General features: G+C 41.5%; 1 protein-coding gene across 1 annotated transcript in view; it reads right to left on the minus strand.

Moving 5' to 3' along the window:
* Positions 1–8,467: 8,467 nt before the first annotated feature.
* LOC128375792 (neuronal PAS domain-containing protein 3) overlaps positions 8,468–19,982 on the minus strand; it is a 50,836-nt gene continuing 39,321 nt past the window's right edge. Inside the window, exons 3-6 of the mRNA XM_053336208.1 lie at positions 18,664–18,779; positions 9,955–10,178; positions 9,905–9,908; positions 8,468–9,851 (exon numbers count right to left, since the gene is read on the minus strand). Coding sequence (XP_053192183.1) covers positions 8,512–9,851; positions 9,905–9,908; positions 9,955–10,178; positions 18,664–18,779 — 1,684 coding nt within the window. The 3' untranslated portion in view covers positions 8,468–8,511. The remainder of the gene's footprint in view (positions 9,852–9,904; positions 9,909–9,954; positions 10,179–18,663; positions 18,780–19,982) is intronic.

A 19,982-nucleotide genomic window follows, 5' to 3' on the forward strand; every position in this document is an offset into this window, starting at 1 on the left:
ACTGTATTAATGTTCCCTTTTAAGGTGCTCAAGACAAAAGGTTGTTCTAAGCCAGTTTTAGTTTGTTTTTCTTTTTAATTTAAACAAAAGCTTGTAATAATCTACTATCTTTTTTTTAAGCCATGGTTTGTTATTTTGCTCTGTGTAAACCAGACACTGGACAAAGTTAATACAATGTTATGTTGGTGTTGGTGTAAACTAGGTAACATTTTAAATCAGTTAGGTTTAGTGTGTCGACAAAGTAATGAATTAATTTGGAGAAACTAATCTATAATGAAAATAATGGTTAGTTGCAGCCGTAGCTTCTGTATCTATCTGGGTTAGAGATGTTTCATTAAAGCCGATCTAAGCAGAGTCTAACTTCGACCTTTGTGCTGTGGTCGATTTGTTTTAAATTGAAAAACTTTAATTAAGTGTTAAGAGTTGAGTTGTGTAGTCTAGTATGAAGGAGTCATTAACAGCTACTTTCAGCCACTAGGAGGAGCTCTAAGCTTCTTGTGTTGAAGTTAAACCTGAAACACAGAGTGATTTTTTACTGCTGCCCTCGGCTACTGCGACTCGGTAGTAAGTTAGCCTGCTAGCTAGCTGATTGGTAGTAAGTTAGCCTGCTAGCTAGCTGACTCAGTAGTAAGTTAGCCTGGTAGCTAGCTGACTGGTAGTAAGTTAGCCTGCTAGCTAGCTGACTCAGTAGTAAGTTAGCCTGCTAGCTAGCTGACTGGTAGTAAGTTAGCCTGCTAGCTAGCTGACTCGGTAGTAAGTTAGCCTGACGTCAACATCTGGAACAGCTCCTCAATATCTAGCTGAATGCTTCTTTAACATCTAGGCAGCATGATGACCCACTCTGAGTAGTATTACACCACATGTTACGACCTGTAGAGCAGTAAAGAACAGGCACGAGGTTATCAGTGTGTGACCAACTCAAGCTCTGTTTTATTCTTAATGAACCTGGTAGCACAGTGACACCTACTGTCACAAAAAGGAATTACAACACTTTAAACCGAATGTAATAACGGAGAGTTTAACTTATAAAGTAGCTAGTTATTTATGTTTTTTAAATAAAACAAGAATAAGGGTGGTGTCCATTTCTAATCATTTCTAATAGAGGCATTTTCCCTCTACGTGGACAAAAAGCTGCTGTCTGCTGTGACGGTTACTGAGGGAGACGGACCTCGTAGTATTACGACTTTATTCTCGTAGAGTTACGACTTTATTCTCGTAATATTACGACTTTATTCTCGTAATATTACGACTTTATTCTCGTAATATTACGACTTTATCCTCGTAATGTTACGACTTTATTCTTGTAATATTACGAATTTATTCTCGTAGTTACAACTTTATTCTCGTAATATTATGAATTTATTCTCGTAGACCTAATATTACGACTTTATTCTCATAATGTTACGACTTTATTCTCGTAGACCTAATATTACGACTTTATTCTCATAATGTTACGACTTTATTCTCGTAGACCTAATAGTACGACTTTATTCTCATAATGTTACGACTTAATTCTCGTAGACCTAATATTACGACTTTATTCTCATAATGTTACGACTTTATTCTCGTAGACCTAATAGTACGACTTTATTCTCATAATATTACGACTTTATTCTCGTAGACCTAATAGTACGACTTTATTCTCATGTTACGACTTTATTCCCGTAGACCTAATAGTACGACTTTATTCTCATAATATTACGACTTTATTCTCGTAATGTTACGACTTAATTCTCGTTATGACTTTATTCTCGTAATATTATGACTTTATTCTCGTAATGTTACGACTTTATTCTCGTAGAGTTACGACTTTTTTCTCATAATATTACGACTTTTTTCTTGTAATAGTATGACTTTTTTCTCGTAGAACTAATATTACGACTTTATTCTCGCAGAGTTACGACTTTATTCTTTTAGAGCTGATATTGACTTTATTCTCATAATATTACGACTTTTTTCTCGTAGAGTTACGACTTTATTCTTTTAGACCTGATATTGACTTTATTCTCATAATATTACGACTTTTTTCTCGTAGACCTAATATTACGACTTAGGACTTTATTCTCGTAATGTTACGACTTTATTCTCGTAGAGTTACGACTTTTTTCTCATAATATTACAACTTTTTTCTTGTAATAGTATGACTTTTTTCTCGTAGACCTAATATTACGACTTTATTCTCGTAGAGTTACGACTTTATTCTTTTATACCTGTTATTGACTTTATTCTCATAATGTTACGACTTTTTTCTCCTAATATTACGACTTTATTCTCCTAATATTACGACTTTTTCTCATAATATTACAACTTTTTTCTTGTAATTTCCACACAAAAAAATGTCTGGCCCTGATACTCCGTCGTAAAATCAAACAAATATCAAAGAAAGTTTGGGCAGTGTTTGGGGGTTGTTTTTTTTCCCGGGAGGGGTCGGGGGGGCCTGGGGGGGGGGGGGCGTGGGATGAGCTGAATGCGTCAAACAGAAGAAGAAATGATGCAATCTGGTAACAAATTCGAGAGAAATTTTTATTATGGATATGGCACCTGTAAGATGGTCAAAACCGGGTTACAGAAAGACAACCATGTGTGTGACCTCTGAACGGATGAGAACCTAGTAAACTTATAAAAGAACAACTGCTATAAAAATGAAGTATGTACATTTTCGGATTTGCAGCATTATTCATGGTAAATGAACTCAAAAAGATGTCTTTCGAAAATAATAATAATAATAATAATAATAATAATAATAATAATAATAATAAAAAATAAGCCAGGCACTCAAAGTTAGCATCAGTTAGTCATGTGTTTTTCCTCTCTTCTGCGAGGAAAAAAAAATAGAAATGTACCATAGTTTTCTCTTTTTTAATATTTTAATTTGTTTGTATTTAGAATTTTATAACACTGTTAACATTGATAATAAGAGATTCCCTCTCTCCCGTATTTCAGCTACTTGGCACCAAGTTTTTCCTCATAAAAGAATCTGTATAATTGTACAAGAAATAGTTAAAAACACAGAGACACAGTTTTTCTTTCACAGGTAAATGATGAAGTGATTTTTCAATATTTGTAATTCTTTAAACACTATGTATTTTTGACAGCAGCTGTGATTTTTTTTAAGGTTTTTAAGAGTTTTTAAAATCACCAGCAATCATTTTTATTTCGACATAAAACACAGAAAAAACATTTAAACAGCTTGGACCGGCTGTTTGGTTTTTGTTACATGTGGGTGTATTTCCTGGTTTTCATCTGAGTTATGTGCATCCCCCAAAACCCACCCCTCCCTCCCCTCCCCACCCTTTCCCAAATTAAACAACCAAAAAAACCAAAAACCCCTCCTCTTCTTTGACCTGCCGTTCGTTTTGTGCCCCCCCGCCCCCGCTAAAGTAGAAAATGCTTAAAATCCAGAGGAGCGCAGGAACAAAAATGCTCCAGAAATGACAAAATTTAACCATAAATGACCCACCGATCAACCGCTCCCCCCCCTTATTATTATTATTATAACCAAACAAAGAAATAATAAATAAATACATCATTGAATTTCATAAACCTGGGTTTCTTTCTCTTTTTTTTTTTATAGTTGTAGTTGTTTTACACATTAGTAGCAGTAACAAGTAACATTGATTCTTCACAGAAAGCACAGACAGCTACAGATTGTATTTCCTGATATTGAGGAGGGGGGAGGATGATTAGAGGCCTCTGGGTGTGGGAGTTTTTTATTTTTATTTTTTTTAAATTATTATTTGACAAATACAGACTTTTATTATTTATTACCAACAGGCCTCCACATCACATCCCCCCCACGTTTGGGCTCGACAGACTTTTAAAAATTAAAATTAAAATAAAAAAAACACAAAAACTGCTGGACTGACTGGAACTGGAACTGGAAGGAATAAAACTTAAAAATTAAATTAAATAAAAACAAAAAAAACGAGGGATCGATCACGTGAAACGCATCGGACGAACTTACTAAACATGCAGTTCAGTTTTTTTTCCAAAACACCTATAAAAATAGATTTGTAGTGCGAAATATTTTTTTATCTTTTAATTTCTTTAGAAATCTTTAAAATCATTATTGTCATCATCATTATTATTATTATTATTATTATTATTATGTCCTGAAATACTACTGTGATTTTTTTTTGTAGTTTTTTTTTCTGTTAAATCTCCTCCCTTTGAACCACTTGTTTAACTTTGTTCGTCCCCCGTAAAGAGTTTAAAGTTTAAATTAGGGCTGTCAGCGTTAACGCATTAATCGCGATTAGATTAATGCAATCCATAACGCTTAATTTTTTTTAATCTCATTTTAATGTTGCAAGCCTTTTTGTCCCTTCTACTCCCCCGTAGACGGCTCCTCTAGCTGTAGCGCTATGCTTTGAAGTGGCCTCCTGCAGTAAACCTACCGCGCTGATGGAAAGTAAGAGAGCTACTGGACTTTTGAACGGCTTGTTTAACTTTAAAACACTTCCAGACGCTTCAGTTGACAAGTCAAAAGTAAAATGCAACCTGTGTCAAACGGAGTTTAACTACCACCGGAGTACGTGGAGTTTGAGTTAGCACCTCCACGCTAAACACCCAGGTGCAGCCAAGCCAGCCTCAGCTCCACCAAAGGACCATTTTGGAGTGTGGGAGTCGCAGCAGAGCCGTGATTGATTCCCAGTTAAGACACTCTGGTAAGAAATGCTTTACATTATGGGCTTAAAACTGCCTTCAAATGGAAAATAACAGGATTTTAAACATGACATTCAAAACGCCATTAATCGTGATTAACTATGGAAACTCTGCGATTAATCGCGATTAAAAAAATTAATCGTTTGACAGCCCTAGTTTAAAGTTTTGCGCAGGAAGTCGACGACAAGTTTCGGTGGGAACCAATGAAATACACCCAATGCACACAAGACGCCACCAAGAGACTCTGGGAAATGTTTCACAACTGAGGCTTGTATGGTTTTTCCAGGACGTAAAGGACTAAACATCTAAAAAACAAAAATGCTACTTTAGGCTTTTTCCTCATCATAATTTATGTCTATATACTGTAAATATTATTAAATATTAGTTTATTTAATACTTTTTTTTTGTATGCAAGAGCTGGAAACTACAATTCCCAGAATTCCTTAGCGGCAAAAATACATGGCTCCATAAACCTTTGAGCTAGTTAAAGAAGCTTTTCATCGCTGAGATAAAAAGACATAGAGCGAGATAAAGAGGTTTTTGTATAAGACTACACAACAGCAAAAAGCAATTAGCAGAGACAAAGAGAGAGAGAGAGAGAGATAGAGAGAGGGAGAGAGAAAGAAGGATTAGAAAAAAGGAAGAAAAAAAAGAATAATAAAAATAAAAAAAGAGGTTTTACAAAGACGAGAAAAAGGAAGCAGCGAGAAAAAGAACAAGGTGGACTCTACAAATGTTTTTTATCGTTTTTTGCAAAGGCCACCGAACACGAAATTTTCCACGAACCTCCACTGGTTTCACTAAGACTGCAGATAAAAGAGAGAGAGAGAGAGAGAGAGGGAGAGGGAGAGAGAGACGGAGAGAAAGAGAGGGGGATGGATGGAGGGAGAGAGAGAAAGAGAGGGTTTGTCTTATTTATCTTAATATATAGATCTTTTTTTGTTGAGAGGATGTCAAATCATCACATAAAGACTTCACCCTCTCTCTCTCCCTCTCTCTTTAAAAAGCCTCACCCCCCTCCATCCCTTGCTCTTTCTCCTCCTCCTCTCATTCCCCTCCTCCCCCCCTCCCCCCCTCCCTCCCTCCCTCCAACACTAGAGATAGAGCACAGAGAAGACAAAGGACAAAAACAGCTACAGTAGCTCAGTATATACTGCATATAGTCAACACACACAGAGAGAGAAGTTGCCATGAAAGACTTTTTGACAGCCAGTGACACTAAAACACATCGGTAACACATTTTTACGGCTTAATCACATTGGGGGAGGGGAGGGGGGGGGGGGGGGTAATAAGGGATGACAGAGGATGGTAAAGACTTGGGAGGGGGTGGGGGAGGAGGGCGGGGGCTGTCAACTCTTTAAAAAGATGGAGGTCTTTGACAGTTTTTTAAATTATTACTTATTCTCATCATTTTTTTTTTAATTTTTTTTTTTATTCTCTATCTTTTTACCCAAAAAAAGTGTATAAGAAGAGAAGAGAAGAAAAAAGTTGTTTTTTTTTTTTGTCTTTTTTTACCTTTTTTTTTTTTTAAGTTTACAAATGAATGAGAATCACAGTGCTTTTTCAAAACACCCAAAAAACTTGTGTGGAGATTTTTCAACATTTCTTTCTTTCATTTTTCTTTTTTTTGTCTTTTTTTTTTATTATTTGGCAACGGAGGTTTTTAAAGGGGGGGGGGGGGGGGGGGGGAGAAAGAACGAAACACAGAACAGAAAGAAGAAGAACAAGAACACCAACGACAAGGACAACGTTGTTTTAAAAGGAATGTGATTTTTTTTTCTCTTCCTCAACAAAAAAAAAAAAACAACAACTAACAAACAAACAAATACTCTTTTTTTTTTTTGTTTCGTTTGTCGTTTACTGGATTGATTGTTTGATAGATTGATTGATTGAAAAATGCATGTCTTTATTACAATCTCCTTTGTTTGATATGTGGTTCTTTATATCACAGGGTCCGGCGATGAGATGGAAGAGAGTGGATTATTTAGAGGAAAAAATCTTGTGGAGGTGATTCCGGTTTAAGGAAGAAGAAGAAGAAGAAGAAGACGAAGAGGAGGAGGAGGAGGAGGAGGAGGAGGAGGAGGGAAAACATGTAAAAAAAAATAAAAGGTAAAAGTAGTTGTAGTAGTTAAAAACAATAAAACAGTGATCAAACAGGAGCCGGTCGAGGTTTTCAACATTCATTTTTCAAGTTAGCATCACTAACTAATTAGCCTCAGTCTCACTGAGAATTAAAAGTGATCAAGTTAGAAAATACATTAAGAAATAAAAATTAAAAAAACAATAAAAAAAGAAAAAAACAGCTTAAATCTCAACCGATCAACTCCATGTCGCCATGCGGAGCTCCCCCTAGTGGCCAGATAAGGTCGAGTGTTTCTTTAAGACGTACGTTACGATGAAACATGGAGATGACGTCGCTGATTTTTAGAAGTTCTCACTTGGTATTTCTGACTTTCCTGAAGGTCAGAAGAGAAAAAAAAAATTAAAAAACAAACTTTTTTAAAAATTGTTCCCCCTCCGAAAAAAAAAAAAAAAAAGAAGAAGAAACGATCAGTCTGTCGACGAGCTGTGGGTTTTGTTTTACAGCACCCACATCAGCCAGCTGAGTCAGGGTTACTGGACGGTCGGTAGCACCATGAATCTGTAGATAGATAGATGAACGGAAAAGGTTAAAGGTCGGGTCGGACAGAAGAAGGAGAAGAAGGAGGAGAAGAAGAAAGAGCGAGAACGACAGAATCGAGGAGGAGGATGGGAAGAGATGCGGAGAGGAGGTTATGTTTGGTGCGAGACCTGTAGGTAAACTCCTGGGATAAAAGAGGAAGTAGTAACATTCGATAATTCACAGGTCATTACCCGGCTGAAAATTGCTTTTTTTGTTTTTCTTCTTAATGCTTGATTCGTAAGTTAAATCTGAGCTAGAATACTTTATAAAAAAAAGAAAGAAAAAAAAAAGGAAAGAAATAAAAAGAAGAAAACAAACAGCATTAATTCTCTAAACTATTCCCTCAATCGAGAAACGTCCTCAAAAACCTTTTTTCAAAAGATTATTTATCTCTGAGACCTCTTGTCGGACGCAGCAGCAGCGGCGGCGGCTTCCTCCTCTCGGGTTTTAAAAACTTTCTTTTCAAGTCTTGATCACATCAAGATGCAGAGGAGAGTTTTTCTGTCCGTTACAAATCCCTGTTCGTCCTCCTTTAAATACACACAATCAGCACCTTCATAAAGATGCAACAGAAACAAGTCAAATAATAAAAATTATCCCCGTCAGGCTCCAGCGGAGTCCGTCGGCAATATGAATTCTCTGTAGGCAAAAAAAGGAATTCTTTACAATAAAGAATAGTCTGTTTTTTTTTTCTTCTTTTTCTTTGTTCAATCGTTTCGGAAAGAGAAAAAGTTTTGCTGATCGCAAGAAACAGGAGCAAAGAGAGAGAGAGAGAGACTTAGAGCGTGGAAGGAGAGGAGGATGAGGAGCAGAGAGAAAAAAGATAGAAAAGTAGGGAGTAAAGGGAGGAGGAGGAAGTGGGAGGGGCGGGAGGAAGCGGGAGGGAGGGGTGGGGACATGTTTGAGGGTCATTCATGTCTATTACACAAGCTCAGTTTGCTCAGATTCAAAGTGCTAGAGTACATTTGTCATCCTTTCCTGTCCGTTCTCCCTCTCCGAGACACAGTGCTACACCGTGTTGATAAAAGAAAGCAAGTAAATAGTCTCTTTTTTCTTTTTTTCTCTTTTTTTTTTAAACGAGTGAGAAGTTTTTTTTATTGTTGTTGTCGTCGTCGTCGTTAACTTTTCTAACACAGTTGTTGATTCCGGAAAAAACACAGTAATGCGGTCTCGAATGTTTAGCGTTAATCCTCCTTCCTCTCTAGAGTCGTCTGCGTGGTGTGGATCCCGTTGCTGTACACCGGGAACGGTAGCGTCGAGAAAAGTCCCTCCGCCGTGGTGAAGACGTTCGCCGCCGTCGGCATCTGGCCTCCCAAAGCGCCGTTTCCTCCCGTCGCCGCCGGAGAGCCGACGAACGGACCTGCGGCCGCCGCTGCCGACATGTTGAGCCGGTGGACGTGATGGTAGAGCATCTCCATCGGCGTCTTCGGGTCCAAGCCGAACCCCGAGCTGTCCACAAAGTTCATGGCGCCGTTTGGGAGGAGGTTGCCTTGTGCCATAGCGAGGGTGACGTCCGCCGGCGCGTACCTGATGGTCCCGGTGGTGTAGACCCGAGGAGCCGTCGTGCTGGTGGAGGCGAGAGTCCCTGTGACCCGGTGGACGAGAGGGAGGACGACGTTACCCGCCTGGAGACGCTGCAGAGCCTCGAGATCGCCGGAGTACAGCAGCGAGGAGGACGGGGTCGACGCGGAGGAGGAGGAGGAGGACGATGAAGAGGAAGTGGAAGAAGAAGAGGAGGAGGTGGTGGGCGTGCCTTGTTGCTTGTCCCGTGGCGAGGCGGAGAGAGGCGGGGAGAGGGGGTCGGCGGAGGAGGCGCTGGAGGGAGGAGCGAGACTCGCAGCGCTGGAAGCAGAAGACGGGGCCGAGCTACCGTTGTAAGGAGGCTTCCTCACTCCGCCCGCTCCTCCCTCGGTACCGGGAGGAGTGAGGACGGAGTCGGGGATGGCTACCTGGAGAGAGCCTCCCTGGGGCGAGGGGAAGGTCTCGTGGGAACCGGGAGGAGCCGGTTTGGAGGTCATGCTGTACGGAGACTCGTTTCGGGAGATCTCTCGGTTGGGCGGGTAGTTCCAGATGCTGCTGTCGTTGTCGAAGTTGATCGGCTCGGCCATCTCCGTCTTGATTTTCAGGACTGATGACGTCACCGCCGCTGCTGCATTCGGGGAGCCGGAGGAGGAAGAGGAGGCGAGGAGATGGGAGGAGTTGGCGTTGGCCTGCTGCGAGGGGTCGACCAGCGGCGTGGCGTCTCCCATGGCGACGGGGCTGGGCGAGGTCGAGGACAGACGGAGCCTCCTGCTTCGGCTGCCGTCCCATTTCTGCACTTTCCTCCTCTTCCGCCTCTTCAGGAGTTTGTTCCCGGTGTTGGCGCCATCGCAGTCCTGCACACCTACGTCCTCCTCGTCATCATCATCGTCATCCTCCTCTTCCTCCTCCTCCGATGAAGAGGTTTGCGAGTTGTGCAGCTGAACCTCCTCCCCCTCTCCGTAATGCTCCACTTTGATATGAAGCCCGCCAAGATTACTCAGTCCTCCGATGGAGCTCAGTCCACCTAATCCACCGAGTCCTGTTAACCTCCCCAACCTTCCTCCTCCTCCTCCACCTCCTCCTCCTCCTCCTCCTCCTCCCCTGACCTCCTCCTGCTCCTCCCCCTCTCCGTCTGAAGGCTCCAGGCTGTCATCGCTGTCTTGGCTCTCGGGGTTACTGGAGCTGTCTCCTTCCTCCTGGCGTTTCATTTCCTGTTCGGAGGAGCAGTGCGGTTGGCCCGGCTGCTGCTGGCGCTTGCTGTCGGCCTCCGGGTCCTCGCTGCGTTCTGATTGGTGGCTCGGCTTCCCCTCCGGTTTGGCGTTCTCGTTGTCTGTGAGGAAGAGAGAAGACGGACGGTTAGGAATGAAGACACAGACTCATGTTCTTGTTTCCAGAATGTAAAGAAGGGAGATGAATTTAACCCTTCGTGTCGTCCTCCCGGGTCAAATTGACCCCGCCTAATTCTTCTTTCCTCCCTTCCTTCCTTCTGCCTGTACTTCCTCCATCCCCCTTTCTTCCCTCCTTCTTTCCTTCCCTCCTTTCTCCCTCCCTTCCTTCCTCCCTCCTTTCCTTCCTTCTCTCCTTTCCTCCGTTATTCCTTCCTCCCTTCCTTCTTTCCTCCCTCCTTCCTTCTCTCTTTCTTTCCTCTGTCCTTTTTTCCTACCTTCCTTCCTTCTTTCCTTTCCTTCCTTCTCTCCTTTCCTCCGTTATTCCTTCCTCCTCTCCTTCTTTCCTCCCTCCTTCTTTCTCTCTTTCTTTCCTCTGTCCTTCTTTCCTTTCCTTCCTTCTTCCTTCCCTCCTTCCTTCATTCTTCCTTCTTTCCTTTCCTCTCCTTTCCTCCCTCCTTCCTTCCTTCCTCCCTTCCTCCCTCCTTCCTTCCTCCTTTCCTTTCCTTTCCTCCCTTCCTCCCTCGTTTCCTTCCTTCCTCCCTCCCTTCCTTCCTTCCTTGACTCGAGGACAACAGGAGGGTTAAGAGAAAAGTTTCTACGAGAGTTTTGACTTTTTTGGACGTGAAGCAGCACAAACTTTGGATTTAGTGCTAATTACCAAATATTAATATTCCAACTAAAGCCAGAATCATACTGGATTTTGGGGCCAATGCCGACACCAATTATAGGGAGTAAAAAAAGTCTGATATCGATATATATAACAGCCGATAACTAAATATAAAAAGGAAAAAGAATCAGTAAAACTCAAACACTAACAGCATTGATAGTGATTTTAATTATGCAGCCCATACATCAATGGAGAGAGTAGACAGGAGTCCAGGATGTCTTGTATTGAAAAGTTTTATTTACTCCATGGAGGAGAAACGAACGAATGATCAGTACACATTATATGCCCTGATGCTTCCTTCAATTCTGAAGTTTCTCTCCTCCGGGGATAGACTTTAAACCACACAGATAATGCCCAAGGTTGAGCCATGCCCAAATATGGACAGATCCAACACATCTACAATATACAGAATTTAGTGTACTGGTCTATAGATAGAACATTGCTTAGACCTCACTCAGGACCTTTGTCCTCCATCCAACACTATATCAAACCTCTGACTCCAGCTGCCTCTACTCCATTCAGGGAAAACAGTCAAACACATATCTGACCTCGGCTGCTATAGCAACACTATCAGAGTGGCTCCTGTTTTCCCCAAAAGGAGCAGACTCACTGCTCACCACTATCTCAAAGGGAGACAGTGTCTAAACATATCATTTGGTGAGGCCTTGCGATGACCGCACAGCCTAGTTTGACCCAGTGCTTATTAATGATGGAAAATTCCCTAACAGCATCAATCCAACCAAACAATAAATTCTGTTAGCAATAATATAAAATTAGATGCATGCAAACTCATTTCTTTGCAATGCAGTCTCTCACATTTGGTATTTAAACACCTGACAAAGATATGAATGGAGGCCATGATATTTTATAGTTTAACTTTACTGTATAAAATTACATCCGTGCACTAAAACAGTAAACTACACCGGGAATTTAATCATTATAAATAACTAACATTTAAAAAAAGGACCAAAAAAAGGTAGAAATATACATAAAATGCTGCTTATATATACATACATTATATAAATGTATATGTGAAAAATATACTCTGATACAATACATATATATGATAGGACAATATCAGCTAATAGATATATTCGTCAGGCTCCAACTCCAACATTTATATATTTATATGATACTGGAGTACACTTTTGCATTTTTGCATTCCTTCCTTCCTTCCTTTCCTTCCTCCCTTCCTTCTTTCCTCTGTCCTTCGAGGAGTGTGTGTGTGTGTCTGTGTGTGTGTGTGTGTGTGCGTGTGTGTGTATGTGTGCGTGTGTGTATGTGCCTGTATGTGTGTGTGTGTGTATGTGTGTGTGTGAGAGTGTGTGAAGTTAATCTCAGGTGTTGATTCCCTTCTCCCCCCCCCCCTCTCTAAATCCAAACAGGATTTCATGTGTCGTGTCGTGTTGTGATCTTACTAATGTGTGTTCAGTATCTGTCGCTGCTGCTGTTCAGGCATGTTGACTCTGTCCAGCCCATTACACACACACACACACACACACACACACACACACACACACACACACACACACATACAGGCACATACACACACACACACACACACACACACACACACACACACACACACACACACACACTTCAAACGCTGCCAGCTCGCTCTGAGGCCCGGCAGCTGCCCACCTGGCAGCCGCTCGGCTCCCTCGTGGCTTCTGAAATGTCGACTCAATTGTTTTGTCTCTGGAGGAAGAACTCTGCGTCTCCATTAAGAGATTTCAGGTTTGTTCTGCGACAGGAAGTAGAGACCCACCTGTGATTTCAGGTGTTCCTTCCTTCCTTCCTTCCTTACCTATTTCCTTTCTTGCTTCCTTCCTTCCTTTCTCCCTTCCTTCTTTCATCCCTCCCTCCCTCACTCATTTACTTACTTATTTACTTTCTTACTTGCTTCCTTCTTCCCTTCCTTACTTCAGCAGGAAGCAGAAACCCACCTGTGATTTTAGGTGTTTAGGTTAGGGTTTAACTGAGTATAACATATTTTACTTCCTTCCTTCCTTCCTTCCTTACTTGCTCAATTGCTTCCTTCCTTGCCTACTTCTTACTACCTTCCTTCCTTCCTTCCCTAATTACTTTCTTCCTTCCTTACTTACCTACTTCGTTTCTTCCTTCCTTCCTTACCTACTTCCTTTCTTCCTCCCTTACTTACCTACTTCCTTTCTTCCTTCCTTCCTTCCTTACCTACGTCCTTCCTTCCTTCCTTCCTTCCCTACTTACCTATTTCCTTTCTTGCTTCCTTCCTCCCATAGTTACTTTTTCCTTCCTTCCTTACTTTCTTACTTACTTACTTCCTTCCTTGCCTATTTCCTTACTACCTTACTTGCTTCCTTTCTCCCTTCTTTCCTTACTTCCTTACTTCCTTATCTACTTTCTTCCTTCCAACCTTATTTACTTCCTTCCTTACTTACTTGCTTGTAAACATTAACAGGCATTGCAGCGTGCTTAGTTTTTTTCTTCCTTCCTGTGTATCGCATCCCTCCAGAATAAAAGGTCAAAGGACAGATATCTCATTTATTTGAATATGTCATAGTTTGAGCACCTCGGGCCTGTTGGAGGAGCTGAGTCTGGCCTCCTCCGTCCTGCAGCAGCTGGCTTCAGGTTTACATCCCGCCACCGTGTGCCAGCATCATTCTCATTTCCTGCTACAGTTAACATGGTAATACTGTAATATGCTTCCTTCCTTGCTTCCTTGCTTCTTTCCTCCCTTCCTTCCTTCATCCCTCCCTCCCTCCCTCACTTACTTATTTACTTTCTTATTTGCTTCCTTACTTCCTTTCTTACTTGCTTCCTTCCTCCCTTCCTTACCTACTTTCTCACTAGCATGCTTCCTTCCTTCTTTCCTTTCTTCTTTCCTTACTCACTTTCTTCCTTCCCTACTTACTTACTTGCTCACTTGTTTCTTTACTTGCATACTTGCTTCCTTACTTAATTCCTTCCTTCCTTCCCTACTTCCTACCATATTTATTTCCTTCCTACCTTCCTTCCTTGCTTCCTTACTTATCTATCTACTTCCTTCCTTCCTTCCTTCCTTCCTTCCTTCCTTCCTTCCTTCCTTCCTTATTTACTTGCTTGTAAGCACTAACAGGCATTGCAGTATGTGTGTGTTTCTTCCTTCCTTCCTTCCTTCCTTCCTTGCCTACTTCCTTACTACCTTCCTTCCTTCCTTCCTTATTTACTTCCTTCCTTATTTACTTGCTTGTAAGCATTAACATGCATTGTAGTGTTTGTTGTATTGTTTCTTTCTTCCTTCCTGTGTATCGCATCCCTCCAGAATAAAAGGTCAAAGGACAGATATCTCATTTATTTGAATATGTCATAGTTTGAGCACCTCGGGCCTGTTGGAGGAGCTGAGTCTGGCCTCCTCCGTCCTGCAGCAGCTGGCTTCAGGTTTACATCCTGCCGTGTGCCAGCATCATTCTCATTTCCTGCTACAGTTAACATGGTAATACTGTAATATGCTTCCTTCCTTGCTTCCTTTCTTCCTTCCATCCTTCGTTCCCTACTTCCTTTCTTGCTTTCTTCCTTCCTTCCCTACTTACCTACTTCCTTTCTTCCTTCCTTTCTTTCTTACTTGCTTCCTTCCTTACTTGCTCAATTGCTTCCTTCCTTGCCTACTTCCTTACTTGCTTCCTTTCTTCCTTCCTTCCTTACTTGCTCAATTGCTTCCTTCCTTGCCTACTTCCTTACTACCTTACTTGCTTGCTTCCTTCCTTCCTTACTTGCTCAATTGCTTCCTTCCTTGCCTACTTCCTTACTACCTTACTTGCTTGCTTCCTTCCTTCCTTCCTTCCCTCCTTCCTTACCTACTTACTTTCTTCCTTTCTTGCGTCCTTCCTTCCTTACTCACTTTCTTACTTACTTACCTACTTTCTCACTTCCTTCCTTCTTTCCTTGCTTCCTTCCTTACGTACTGAAGGAACGGAAGGAAGGAAGGATCCTTCCTTCCTTCCTTATTCACTTGCTTGTAAACATTAACATGCAGTATGTATTGTGTTTCTTTCTTCCTTCCTGTGTATCGCATCCCTCCAGAATAAAAGGTCAAAGGACAGATATCTCATTTATTTGAATATGTCATAGTTTGAGCACCTCGGGCCTGTTGGAGGAGCTGAATCTGGCCTCCTCCGTCCTGCAGCAGCTGGCTTCAGGTTTACATCCCGCCGTGTGCCAGCATCATTCTCCTCCAGCTAGAATAACAGCTGGCACTGATTCTTATCGCCGCTACACAGGCTGCACGACTCCATAATACCATGCTTAAGGTGGAGGCCTGGCGTTGGGTTCCAGTCAACTATAACTGGCAGCGCTGTTGTAACTGAGCCGTGTGTGTGTGTGTGTGTGTGTGTGTGTGTGTGTGTGTGTGTGTGTGTGTGTGTCAGGATTGGCTGCTCGGGCTCGCTGACACATGAGTTTAATCCCTGATTTGTGTTTTCTGGATCTGAATTAGCACCTCGGTATTTTTCATTTAGTGATTTTAGTTTTAGTTTGTGATGGATGGTCCTCAAGTCAAGGAAGGGAGGAAGGAAAAGAGGGAGGGAGGAAGGAAGGAAGGAAGGAAGGGAGGAAGGAAGGAAGGAAGGAAGAAGGAAGGAAAGAAGGACGGAGGGAAGAAGGAAGGGAGGAAGGAAGGATGGAAGGGAGGAAGAAGGAAGGAAAGGAGGGAGGAAGGAAGGAAGGAAAGAAGGACAGAGGAAAGAAGGAAGGGAGGATGGAAAGAGGGAAGGAAGGAAGGAAGGAAGGAAAGAAGGAACAGTCAAAACATACAGGGTCAAATTGACCCTGTATGTTTTGACTGTTCCTTCTTTCCTCCCTTCCTTCTTTCCTTTCCTATGTATGATGAGTTTTTTCTGCAGTATTCAGTGTTGTTCTGTGAGGTCTGGAGGTATTCCTTTCCTTTCTTTCCTTCCTTCCTCCCTCCCTCCCTCCCTCCCTCCTTCCTTCCTTCCTTCCTTCCTTCCTGCAGTATTTTCAGTACTTCAGTATTCGGTGTTGTTCTGTGAGGTCTGAAGGTATTCCTTCCTTCCTTCCTTACTCCTTCCTTCCTTCCTTCCTTCCTTCCTTCCTTTCCTTCCTTCCTTCCTTCCTTCCTTCCTTTCCTTCCTTCCTTCCTTCCTTCCTTCCTTCCTTCCTTCCTTCCTTCCTTCCTTCCTTCCTTCCTTCCTTCCTTCCTTCCTTCCATGCAGTATTTTCAGTACTGCAGTATTCAGTGTTGTTATGTGAGGTCTGGAGGTATTCCTTTCCTTCCTTCCTTCCTTCCTTCCTTCCTTCCTTCCTATCTATGATGAGTTTTTCCTGTAGTATTGGGTGTTGTTCTGTGAGGTCTGGAGGTATTTGGGGGGGGTTATTATGTTGTGTGGTTTTGCGGCGGTGCCAGAGCTGCTCGGTCCCTGCAGCTGTTGGCGATGAGCAGCGTTGGGCCTGGCAGCGACGCCACACTGGCAACAACTCATTAAATATCTCTGGCTGCTCTCAGGCTTCATTTCTCTCTCTGCTGGTTATTATACTGAGAGCTGCTTGGAAGGAACATCACACATGTCGTTGTGAGCCTGAAAAGACTATTTAAAAAAAAAATCTGAATATTGTATAAAAACCTAGAAAATTAAGTCCTCAGTGTTTCCTACTTTTCTTTCTTTCCATAATTGCATACATGTTTAATTATTTATTCCCTTTATTCTTAAAGAACTACAATGTGCATTTTCTGCAGAATATGTGTCCTTCCTTCCTTCCTTCCATCCTTCCTTGCTTGCTTCCTTCTTTTTCTTCCTCCCTTCCTTCTCTCCTTACTTCCTTCCTCTTTTCCTCCCTCTCTCCCTCCCTCCCTCCTTACTCCTTCCTTCCTTCCTTCCTTCCTCCCTCCCTCCTTTCTCTTTTCTTTCCCTCCTTCCTTCCTCTCTACTCCTTTCCTTCCTTCCTTCCTTCCTTCCTTCTTTCCTTCCTCCCTTTCTTTAATTTTTCCTTCGTTCTTCCCTTCCATCCGTCTTTCTTTGCTCCCTCCTCCTTCCATACTTCCTTCCTTCCTTACTCCTTCCCTTACTCCTTTCCTTCCTTCCTTGCTTCCTTCCTTCCTTTTTTTTCCCTCCTTAATCATTTCCTTCCTTCCTTCCTCCCTCCCTCCCTCCCTCCCTCCTTTCTCTTTTCCTTCCCTCCTTCCTTCCTCCCTACTCCTTTCTTTCTTTCCTTCCTTCCTTCCTTCCTTCCTTCCTTCCTTCCTCTTTCTTTAATTTTTCCTTCGTTCTTCCTCTCTCATGTTGTGAGCCTGAAAAGACTATTTAAAAAAAAAAATCTGAATATTGTATAAAAACCTAGAAAATTAAGTCCTCAGTGTTTCCTACTTTTCCTTCTTTCCATAATTTCATACGTGTTATTTAATTATTTATTCTCTTTATTCGTGCACTGATACAACCAATCTAAAAGAACTACGATGTGCATGTTCTGCAGAATAAGTGTCCTTCCATCCTTCCTTGCTTGCTTGCTTCCTCCTTTCCTTCCTCCCTTGATTCTCTCCTTATTTGGTTGTGATTGTGTGGATGCATTTAACCCTCCTGTCGTCCTCCCGGGTCAAATTGACCCCATCTCTTTTTAATTGTTCCTTCCTTCCTTCCTTCCTTCCTTCCTTCTTTCCCTCCTTGCTTGCTTGCTCAGTTCCTTCCTTCCTTACTTCCTTGCCTACTTCCTTACTGCCTTCCCTCCTTCCTTCCTTATTTACTTGCTTGTAAAAGTTAACAGGCATTGTAGTGTGTGTTGTTTCTTCCTTCCTTCCTCCCTTCTTTCCTTGCTTCCTTCCTTCCTTCCTTCCTTGCCTCCTTCCTTACTTACCTACTTCCTTCTTTCCTACCTTATTTACTTCCCTAATTCCTTCCTTATCTACTTGCTTGTAAGCGGAGGGGAATCCTCTTTCTTTAATTCTTCCCCTCCTTCCCTCTTTCTTTGCTCCCTCATCCTTCCATACTTCTTTCCTCATTTCCTTCCATCTTTCCTTGCTTGCTTCCTTCTTTTTCTTCCTCCCTTCCTTCTCTCCTTACTTACTTCCTCTTTTCCTCTCTCCCTCCCTCCTTACTGCTTCCTTCCTTCCCTCCTCCTTTCTTTCCTTCCTTCCTTCCTCCCTCCCTCCCTCCCTCCCTCCTTCCTTCCTCCCTACTCCTTTCTTTCCTTCCTTCCTCTTTCTTTAATTTTTCCTTCGTTCTTCCCCTCCTTCCGTCTTTCTTTGCTCCCTCCTCCTTCCATACTTCCTTCCTCTTTTCCTACCTCCCTCCTTACTCCTTCCTTCCTTACTCCTTCCCTTACTCCTTTCCTTCCTTCCTTGCTTCCTTCCTTCCTTTTTTCCTCCTTAATAATTTCCTTCCTTCCTTCCTTTTTTCCTCCTTAATCATTTCCTCCCTCCCTCCCTCCCTCCCTCCCTCCTTTCCTTCCTTCCTCCCTACTCCTTTCCTTCCTTCCTTCCTTCCTTTTTTCCTCCTTAATCATTTCCTTCCCCCCTTCCTTACACCTTACTCCTTTCCTTTCTCCTTTCCTCCCTTCCTCATCCCTCCCTCCTGTCCTTCCTTGACTTCCTGAGGACAACAGGAGGGTTAAAAGTTTATGGCTCTTTAACACCTATATCTATCTAAATGTGGAATGTACCAAGTTGGTGAAGATTTTATGAAAAATGTAGAATAAGAAGCAAGAAAATGTGCCAAAAATCACACAGGAGCTTAAAACAATCCTCTAAATACAGATCAGATATAAACACACACAAGATAAAATATTAAAGGTACCTGAGTTTTCTTTGGACTCAGACTCAGAGTCGGACGTTTCGGAGGACTCGGAGGTTTTCTCTGGGAGGTTTGGCAGCTGAGCGATGTCGATGGGAGTGTCTTTATACTCTGGATTACTGCAGAGAGAGAGACATAAATACATTTATTACTCCTGGAGTGTCTTTATACTCTGGATTACTGCAGAGAGAGAAACAGAAATATATTTATTACTACTGGAGTGTCTTTATACTCTGGATTACTGCAGAGAGACACACAGAAATATATTTATTACTCCTGGAGTGTCTTTATACTCTGGATTACTGCAGAGAGAGAGACAGAAATATATTTATTACTCCTGGAGTGTCTTTATACTCTGGATTACTGCAGAGAGAGAGACAGAAATATATTTATTACTCCTGGAGTGTCTTTATACTCTGGATTACTGCAGAGAGAGAGACACAGAAATATATTTATTACTACTGGAGTGTCTTTATACTCTGGATTACTGCAGAGAGAGAGAGACAGACATATATTTATTACTACTGGAGTGTCTTTATACTCTGGATTACTGCAGAGAGAGACACAGAAATATATTTATTACTCCTGGAGTGTCTTTATACTCTGGATTACTGCAGAGAGAGAAATATATTTATTACTACTGGAGTGTCTTTATACTCTGGATTACTGCAGAGAGACAGACAGAAATATATTTATTACTTCTGTAAACTGTTAAATAAAAGACGACATTCAAACTAAAATGGCTTTCCTAATATTCTGCATAATATACCTTTAAATACTGGTTGATATTAATACTTATTGTGGTCTATCTCATATTTAACCTTATTTTAAGTATATATTAGTAATTATATGAATGTAATGTAAGAAACTGTATATGTGTGAACATGTTTTGATGAGTGTGTGTGTGTGTGTGTGTGTGTGTGTGTGTGTGTGTGTGAGATAAATCTTTATTTTTATGTGTGTAAATATCTTGAGTGCAGTTTTTAGGTAGTTTATTAAATTCCATTGTGTATTTTTTTTTACACAGTGACAATAAAATGATGTTGAATTTTGAATCTTAAAATCTATGAAAATAAAACTAAAATCAGTAAGAAAACCCAACTTTATTCTTTAATATTCAGCTATATTCCAACTTTTTTTATAGTTGAACAATAAAGTAACTAAAACCACAAATACACAAATAATAGTAACCATGAACTGAAATGATCTGAATCTACATATTTACTTCTCTTTTTTGTCTTTCCTCTAACATATAAATCTAGTTTCTATCCTTATTTTCATCAGGCATTTGTATAATTGTATTATTTAGATAGTAACTAAAA

Source organism: Scomber japonicus, chromosome 16 (genome assembly GCF_027409825.1).
Source record: "Scomber japonicus isolate fScoJap1 chromosome 16, fScoJap1.pri, whole genome shotgun sequence".
NCBI classification, from domain to species: Eukaryota; Metazoa; Chordata; class Actinopteri; order Scombriformes; family Scombridae; genus Scomber; species Scomber japonicus.